The sequence below is a fragment of the Pollicipes pollicipes genome, unplaced genomic scaffold (assembly GCF_011947565.3).
Source record: "Pollicipes pollicipes isolate AB1234 unplaced genomic scaffold, Ppol_2.1 Scaffold_5724;HRSCAF=6776_pilon_pilon_pilon, whole genome shotgun sequence".
In the NCBI taxonomy this organism is placed as follows: domain Eukaryota; kingdom Metazoa; phylum Arthropoda; class Thecostraca; order Pollicipedomorpha; family Pollicipedidae; genus Pollicipes; species Pollicipes pollicipes.
The window spans coordinates 40,877,831-40,887,207 of NW_023596746.1; the positions used below are offsets into that span (position 1 = coordinate 40,877,831).

The following is a 9,377-nucleotide window of genomic DNA, read 5'->3' on the forward strand; positions in this document are numbered from 1 at the left end:
TGAACGATGCTGAGCTCGGCGGCGATAGCGCGCTGGCGATGATGTCCATGCCGGTGGTGATAGTCCCCGCCTGCCGCCGGCTGATAGTCTTGTTCTGGTCGTCGACGCGACAGTGCGGCTGGCCAGATCTTGCGTGAGATGGGACGCGGCCGGTAATTGCTGCGGCGGCGGTATCTCACCGGATCAGACGACAGCTTCGCAGCGGCACCGATCCCCCACCGCTGATTGGTCGGCGGGCGGCGCGGCCCGCACGTGCGCCGGGCAGCGGCCGCGCCGGGTGTCAGAAGTCGGGTCGGAGATGCGGCTGATAGGCTAACAGGCGGCACGCATGCGAGTGCGGACCCTACGACAGTGACGTAACATCGTTTGTCGTGGAGCCGGGATGGCGGATGCTCCATCGGCAGAGGTGGGCCCGACGAGAGGCTCCCAGCAGTCTGTGAACACCGCCCAATAATGCAGTCTGGAATGACACGTCTGGTATATTGACCTTCCTGTCAAGTCACCCAATTTTTTGCCGCTCGCCCATCTCGCGGCGAAATGGACACGACCCTCGCTCTGGCGACCAGAACCCCGAATCTATAGCTGAATGACTAAACTCGGCCGAACGTTTTGGAAAGGGAGACTGCGCAGAGATGACAGCGTAGGTACAAACATGGGGCTGTAAGCACCCTAGGACTCTCACCACAAGCGGAGGTTTGATGTGTCCGTCTTAGAGTGCACATGACCACGATTAATAACCCTGCTCGCGTTGCGTGAAATACGCTCACTTTCACGTTTCACCAGGCAGCCGAAGAACGGATACAGAGTCCGTACCAGACATACTGCATCAGCTAGGGCGATTGCGTGCCTGTCTTTCAAGGCTAGCACTGTGCTTCGCAATTTGGAATTCAACGGCTAGCGAGTCCACTCTATGTTTGATGATATCTCAATTAATTACATCCCATCAAGAGCGGCTTATCGTGTTCTACAAATACGCACCAGTTCTTATTGCCTGTTTGTAAAAGATAAATCAGCAGCGCAACACGTAAAGCGTCCAATTACGCAAAAGAACGGAACGAAAAAAAACCCAGAGGGAAATGAGCTTTAGAACGAAGCTCTCTTCTAGCAGAGCACACGTCAGCATTGACGGCTCTGATACAGAACATGTGGGTGATCACGAGCGACGCCACTGGCTTAGTTTGTCTCGACATCTGGCGTGAAACGTATAGTGTGGCTCGGTTAAAATGTTTGCGGTTCTCGGTGTGCGTCCATGCATTCATGCCTCAAATGAGCTTCTACGCCTGCAACCAGTGATCGCACCTTCATGCAAGTTTTAGCAACAATTGGGAGAGTTCCTTGAAAGCTGTGTTCAAGCAATGTCAAGTTCTCCTTGCAGGCATGCGACCTATATGACAATATATTTTTCCTAAAACATTGCAGTGTCGCAAACATCTAAGCCCAATCCCTCGGGGAAGGGACGAGTCTACAGAACAAGTTGATTTACTTTTTTCTTAATACAAACGAGACATTTGATCCAAGAACAGTACGCTTCAGCCCCAAAGCATGAACAGCGAGAGCATTGACATTTTTAATGTTTCTTTTCTCGACCGTTATTGCACGGAGGAAGACATCGTCATTAGCAAGATGCACGAACTTGAAATCACCCTTTACAAAGGTCATGAAAAATAAAACAGTTTAATCCCTGCAGCGCCAAGAGTAAACTTCTGGCGAAAGGAAACATCAAATAATCTGGGAGGTTATGCCGAAGCCGTCTGCGTATTTAACACGTTTTCCACTGGGTTAGAATAGACTGTTTTCGATATGCGACGAGTATAATTTGATAATGTCAGAAAGCTGAAAAAGAAGGACAGAAACTGGGTCCTGACTTCGGGGATCCGGAGTCTGAGTGACACGATAGCGGTGCAGTCCGGTGCTGCCGGGAGAGAATACACCCAATGGATCAGCGGAAGTGTGGGTAGGAGTGTGCAATCGGCCAGGCATACTCAAGCGGAGTCATCGTGCGCTGGTTCTGAGCCTTTAGGGATGGCTGAAAGATCTTGACAATCAGAGAAGTTAACGACAAAGCGTTGTGAAGGTGGGAGTATTGTCCACACATTGCTTTATCTCAGCGCTGTGCAGCCCACAAGGTCGATCGGGAATCGGTGACTGTCGGTCCACATCATCAACCAACCGGGAAGCAGCCGATCTCGCTTTATTTAGACCAATGCAGGGGGATGCACTGAGGGAGATCCGCAAAAACTACAGAGGGGCGTAGGCGTGTGGTCCACCTCATCTCATTGTGACCTCATTCACGTCGCTGCAACCAATGTTCACAGTGAGAGATCACATTCTTCCAATGCTTTGATGACAGCCACCGAAGTTGTAAATAGTTCCGCGCCCATTTCATTAACAAATGCTACCAGACTTGACCAGACATAAAGTTAGAATTTTTGTGAAAAGCGAACGATTCGTGCGTCATCATGAGCCCTGTTATGCAGCACCAGCAGCTGCAGTGACCATGGTAGTTCTCACCGGCCTTGGCGCAACTGTGATTCGGGCACGGCCCCCACGCGTAAGCAGAAGGTGCGATAACTACTCACCCATTACGCCCCCCTGCCAATTTTCAACCAATGCCATTTGCTGATTCACGCGCGAACACTGTACTTAACATACATGTCCTTTCCCACCAAGCCCACGAGAGAAAGGCATTTAAAAGAAAAATTGATAAGGCATACAAAGGCTGCCAAGCTCACTGGCTCCGCGTGCTCGAATTCTGGAACCATCTACATCATAGCGACATTCACATCTGTTATCACATGGCTTGTTCCAGGTTGCAAAAAGCGTCCTGCTGGCTTTCTGTGTCGATGATCGCTGACACACACATGCATACATGCATGCATACATATAAAGCGCGTTAGCAAAGCAGTTTGGTTATTTGTTGCGTGTTTTGGTGCAGTAAATATGCATGCAGGAGAATTTCGTTTGGTGTTCCAACTAGTACCAAAAAGCTTATGCTTTCAACCGCCTATTGTACGTCATTTCGTGACGTATGCAAATGTTAATGGCTATCAGGCATATTTGCAACCATAAGCCATTTGGAAATTATCGCCTAATGAAAATATGATTGTAAGACGCTTTAAACCACTGAGAGGGCCAACAATGCATTGAGTTTTGCGTTTCACGCAGAATGAATAGCCAATAGCTTACTGACAGTTCTGATTTCGGTCTCGCAAAGATGGGAGGTCCAGCTTTAAAAAATCAGGTGCAGCATTGGTGCTGTAGTGTAGGTGCGCAAAGGCTCACTGACAATACTACATCAGTGACGACAACAACCACACTAAAAATATGAACGCGAGCTCACTCCCCGCCTTCGTTTGCCGTCAGACGGGTGCCGCCGCCGCTGCCGCCGCCGCCGCCCCTGTCGCTGCGGCCGCCGCTGGTGCCGCTGCTGCTGCTGCTGCTGGTGGCCGTGCTGCCGGCGGCGCGCAGCGCGCACTGCCGGCGCGCCTGGCAGCCGCACCAGCAGCGGCTTCTGGTGCGGTGTGACGTAGCCAGCCTTCAGGCGGAGCTGGACCCGGCGCCTCTGCGACTGCGGCCGCACGAGGCTGTGCGCCGACTGCATCTGGTCTGCGTGGAGACGGGCCTGCCGCACGGTCCCCTGCACCCGGGCGCCTTCCGGCTCTTCCCCGACCTCGAGGTCAGTGCTGTGGTGTTCCGCACAAGGCGCGGCGGCCTGCTGATGTCTCCCGCCACCGGTGGGGCTAAGAGCCCACAAGTAACCAATGTAATCAGGTTGACTGCAGTGATGTCCACAGCTCGTGCGCGCTCTGCAGTGCATAAACGCTATGGAGAAACGAGCCAATTTTTTCCGACCCGCTGTAACGCGGTGAAGCTTCTTTTGCGGTTGAGCAAAATCGATAGCATACACGTAATGGCTATATATGCCTAACCTATCCCTACATTGGCCTAGATTTTGGACTCCCCCTCCCCCCCCCCCCCTCCACTCTGCGTCAGTAACCGCACACACTCCGTTGCGTTCAGCTGTGTGGTGGAGAATGGCACTGATTTGTCTCTTGTAGCTTCCTAACCCATGTGTGAGGAATTATCAGTGAACACGTTTTTACCAGAATAAAAGACTAATCGTCCACGCTTTGATTGATGGTCGTTGGGCAGGGAGCCCCATAATCTCACCGATCTCTCGATGTCAGTTCATCAGCTAGCTGAAAATGAAGTGACATTCAAATGGGGCCTGTGCAGGTGGCTGGCGGCGAATCCCATTACCATTGTGTGAACAGGTCGGACGGCAGGACGCCGGCGCGATTCCATCTCCGGAGCGGCGGCTGAGGGACGCCATTTGCATTTTCCAGGATCTGCGGATCGAGCAGTGCCTGATCCAGGAGCTGTCGCGCGCCTCGTTAGAGGGCCTGCACAAGCTTAAGAACCTGACATTCCGCACCAACGGCGTGGAGTGGTCGACCGCGGCCACGCTGCGCCTCTATCCGGACACGTTCGCCGGGCTGCCGCAGCTGGAGCTGCTCGACCTCGGCGGCAACAACCTCTGGTCACTGCCGGCCGGCGTATTCTGCCGCCTAGACCAGCTGCTCACGCTCAACCTCACCAACAACCGGCTCAGCGACCTGACCAACGTGTCGATGGCGGCGACTGGCGGCGGCGCCTGCCGCCTGGCCGTGCGCGACCTCGACGTGTCCGGCAACAAGCTGGTGTCGCTGTCGTCGCGGCACTTCCCCGGCCTGCCGCTGCTCACGCGCCTCCTGCTGGACCGCAACGAGATTCGCGAGCTGGGCGACGGCCTGCTGCGCGCGCTGCCCGCCCTGCAGGTGCTCAACGTCTCCAGCAACCGGCTGTCGGCGCTGCCGCCGGACGCCTTCCGCGGCGCCGCCGCGCTCACCGAGGTGCACCTGCAGCGCAACGAGCTGCGCGTGATCGCGCCGGGCGTGTTCGCCGGTCTCTCGAGCCTGCTCGTCCTCGACCTGTCGCACAACCGGCTGTCCGGCGACTGGGTGAACTCGGACACGCTGGCGGCGCTGCCCGGCCTGGTGGTGCTGCGGCTCGCGCACAACAACGTGTCGCGCGTCGATCCAGCCATGTTCGAGTCGATGCGGCAGCTGCGCGTGCTCGCTCTCGACGCGAACGCGCTCGAGACGCTGCCGGCGGGCGGGTTTGGCCGGCTCGGGGCGCTCACCGAGCTGGGGCTGGCGCACAACGGGCTGACACGGCTGCCGGCCGGTGCGCTGGGCGGCCTCGGCGCGCTCACCAGCCTCTCGCTGCGCGCCAACGCGCTGGTCGAGCTGGACGAGGCATCGCTGGTCGAGGCGGCAAAGCTGCGCACGCTCGACTTGGCCGACAACCGACTGGCGGGCGTGCCGGCGGCGCTGGGTCGGCTGGCGCGGCTCAAGTCGCTCGACATCGGCGGAAATCGGATCGAGCGCCTCGACAACGCGTCGCTCGCGATCCTGCCCGAGTTGTTCGCGCTCGAGTTGGAGGGCAACCACATCAGCGCGCTCGTGGACGCGCCCTTCGCCAACCTGACGAAGCTGCGCGCGCTGAACCTGGCGCGGAACGAGTTAGAGTCGCTGGAACCGGACGTGTTCGGCGTTCTGGAGAATCTGCAGATGCTGCGGCTGGACAGCAACCGGCTCGTATCCGTGCGCGGAGCGCTGACCGGTCTGGACAGCCTCAAGTGGCTAAATGCCTCCAACAACCGTCTGTCGTCGTTCGACTACGCCGACGTGCCACGAAGTCTGGAGTGGCTCGACCTGCACAGCAACCGGCTGACCGAGCTGGCGAACACACAGGAGCTGGAGAAGGAGCTGCAGCTGAAGACGCTGGACATCAGCTTCAACAGCATCGACACGCTCAGCCCGTTTCAGCTGCCCGATCGGCTGGAGACGCTGATCGCCAACGACAACGTCATCTCGCACGTGTACCCGTACACATTCTTCCGCAAGCAGAACATCTCGCGCGTGGTCCTGTTCGCTAACCAGATCACCACCATCGACATCAACGCCTTCCGCTTGAACCTGGGCCCCGGCCACGCGCGGCCCGAGTTCTACATCGGCGGCAACCCGGTCATGTGCGACTGCCAGCTGCACTGGCTGAGTGAGCTCAACGCCAACAACGACTCGTCGCAGTACCCACGCCTCATGGACCTCGAGAGCCTGTTCTGCCGGCTGGCGTTCAACGTACAGCGAAACCACATGCCGCTGGTGGAGGTGCCTCGCTCACAGTTCCTCTGCCCGTACACCAGCCACTGCGCCACGCTCTGCCAGTGCTGCCAGTTCGACGCGTGCGACTGCGAGATGACGTGCCCGGCCAACTGCACGTGCTACCACACGGCCGACTGGACGGGCAACATCGTCGACTGCACGTCCGCGGGTCACACAGTGCTGCCCGAGCACATCCCGATGGACGCCACCGAGCTCTATCTGGACGGCAACCGGCTGCCGCGACTCTCGAGTCATGCCTTCATCGGGCGGCGCCACCTGCTCGTGCTCTACCTGAACGACAGCCGCGTGCGCACCGTCACCAACCGCACATTCAACGGGCTCACCGGCCTGCAGGTGCTGCACCTCGAGCGCAACCAGATCGCACGCCTGCATGGCTTCGAGTTCGACTCGCTCTCGCTGCTGCGCGAGCTCTACCTGCACAGCAACGCCATCGCCAGCATCGGCAACGGCACGTTCGCGCGGCTGACGTCGCTGCAGGTGCTGCGGCTCGACGGCAACCGGCTGGTGCGCTTCGCGCCTCTGCAGCTGGCGCGCCACGCGCACCTCATGTCCGTCAACGTCTCGGACAACCGGTGGACGTGCGACTGCGACTTTCTGGAGCGGTTGCGCGGCTGGCTAGCGACGGCCGGCGGCGCGGTGGTGGCGGCAGAGCGACTGGTCTGCTTGCCGGGCTCCGGCGCCCCGCCGCGCCTCGTCGCCGACCACAACGCCACCACCTGTCGCCTGCTCAACAGCACGGTGGCCACGCAAGTGTACCAGGGCCGCGCCGCCGGTGACTACGCGTTCATCGTAGCGGCGTCCGTGCTGGCGCTCGTGGCCGTCGTCGTGGCCGTGGTGGTGTACGTGTTCTGGCACGAGATGCGCGTAATAGCCTACGCCAAGTACGGCGTGCGAATATTCCGCGGCGGCGCGCGTGCCGAGGCCGACCGCGACAAACTGTTCGACGCGTTCGTCAGCTACAGCGCCAAAGACGAGACGTTCGTGTTGCAGGTGTTGGCGAGCGAGCTGGAGGGCGACGCGCCCGGCTTCAAGCTCTGCCTGCACCACCGTGACTTTCCTGTGCGCTCGTACGTGGCCGACACAATAGTGCAGGCGATCGAGGCGAGCCGGCGAACTATTATGGTCTTATCGGACCACTTTATCAGGAGCGAGTGGGGCCGGTGCGAGGTCAAATCGGCACACCACCAAGCGCTCAGCGGCCGCGCCAGCCAGCTCATTGTGATAATTGTCGGCGACGTGCCCACCCGGGAGCTGGACCCGGACCTCAGGCTCTATCTGAAGACGAGCGCCGTGCTGCACTGGGGCGACTCGCTCTTCTGGGAGAAGCTCCGCTACGAGCTGCCCGACACGCGGGCGGCGGCGCGCAGCGGCCAGGCGCCGGCCTACGAGTACCCGATGGCGGTGCACATCTGAGGCGGCCGTCGCCGCCGCCGCTGGCTAGTCACGTCCACCGCTCGCCGACTAAGCGACGCTGACAGAGGCGGGCTGACAAGCGGCGGGCGGCCCTCTCCGGCGGTTGCGCCGTGCCTGCTCTGCCTGCGTACTGACGCCACAGTGTCGGCGCCGTGACAGCATAGGCCGAGCTAGACACTGATCCGTCCTCCCAACTCTCTCTCTCTCTCTCTCTCTCTCTCTCTCTCTCTCTCTCTCTCTCTCTCTCTCTCTCTCTCTCTCTCTCTCTCTCTCTCTCTCTCTCTCTCTCTCTCTCTCTCTCTCTCTCTCTCTCTCTCTCTCTCTCTCTCTCCCCTCTGTTTCCCTCTCTCCCGCTCTTTTTGGTTTCGCCTCACACCCTCGCTATATCTTTTTCCATATCTAATTTCATGGTCTGACTAGAGGTTTTCGGGGCACGTATCTGAGATCGGTATTGCGGCACAGTTGTGATAAACCGTGACAGTGTACGGAGGCGCCGTGCCCTAATGCCAGGTACGCCACACCCAGAGCCGGCCTGTTCCTTCTTTGTTTCCACGAGTCGACTGGCAGGAATTTATGGCTTATAGTTTTATGCAAATGACTGTGATCGCAAAATGAGTCTGATATTTATGACCGTATTATATAAATAAACGGATTGTTGCTGCCCATGGCATCAACAGCTATCGTGACATGCAGCAGTTGTTCGCTGTTTTGCGAGCCCGCTAAAGAAAGATAGTGGTGATGCTAATTGAGGCCGATGATAATGTGCTGAATCGCAGATTCATGCAGCGCTGCGTCACGCTCAGACCTGCGATTGCGACTTTTTCCCGTGCCCCTGCCCTGCCACTCCCACACTAGCTTCTACGATTCACACTATTCAGCAGAACAATTAGCAACACCCTTTAAACGCTCCACTTACGTTCGAAGTGTGTGACTTTGTGCAATCCACGCGCCTCGTGGGCCGAGGCACCGGTCGAACAACGCCCGGCTAAGCGGCACTCGTCGTAGGGCGTCCACCCTCCGCCCTCACGTGCCGCCCGTCCATGTGTGCCTCCGGCCCTCGACGCCGCCCGGGTTGGCGGGTGCCCGCGGCTCAGTCACGGCGTTTCAAAACAAGAGGACTGGAGGGTACTCGACGCTGAAGGAGGCAGTCACGGCCCCTCTGGGACGGGCCGGCGAGGGCGGACTCGACGGACAGGTCAGCAAACAAAGAGGCCGACGGCTGGCCGGCGAGGCGCGTGTCGAAGGTCGAGGTCCGAGGGGAACGGAAGGAGGCTGATGGGACCGTGCCGATGACGGTGATATGGGACCTTGCTCATGCCGAATGAAGCGGAAATCAGCTAACCAGGTATAATTGTCAAGGCACGAATCTGTTATCTGGAGCTAAAATCAAAACCGACAATGGGATTTGTTAAAATGTTATGTGCTTGCTGGAGTCATAGACTCAGTGAGGCAAAATTACGTCCGAGATAAGGCAAGTGTGCCACAACAAAAGGCTTAAATCCTGTTTTGAAATAAATCGGGCCAATCGGCACGTCCGGAAAAGACTTCCATGAGGTAACGGAGCTTGATGGAACACGATAAAGGGACTATTTTTTCGGGGGGCCCGACGCACGCTGTCACGCATCCTTCGCGGAGCGCTAGTGACTGCACGGCTGCGCCATGGCAGCGCTCAAGGGCCATGGCGTACCGAGGTTTGAGCTTGCACCCCCACGTGAGAGTCCAAGAAGGTCCTACGAA

At 58.1% G+C, this 9,377-nt stretch overlaps 1 protein-coding gene across 1 annotated transcript; it reads left to right on the forward strand.

Annotated features, from left to right (window-relative positions):
• Positions 1-1,934: 1,934 nt before the first annotated feature.
• On the forward strand, positions 1,935-7,879 carry LOC119103046 (toll-like receptor Tollo). The gene is made up of 3 exons (XM_037226496.1): positions 1,935-1,950; positions 3,474-3,676; positions 4,347-7,879. Exons 1-3 carry the CDS (start codon positions 1,935-1,937, stop codon positions 7,638-7,640), a joined length of 3,513 nt encoding a protein of 1,170 aa, XP_037082391.1. The 3' UTR covers positions 7,641-7,879.
• The last annotated feature ends 1,498 nt before the right edge of the window (positions 7,880-9,377 follow it).

Excerpts from the sequence above, each read along its gene's own strand:
- LOC119103046 (XM_037226496.1), top strand. Across the intron at positions 3,677-4,346 it reads GGCTCTTCCCCGACCTCGAG|GATCTGCGGATCGAGCAGTG; the intron begins GTCAGTGCTGTG and ends TGCATTTTCCAG.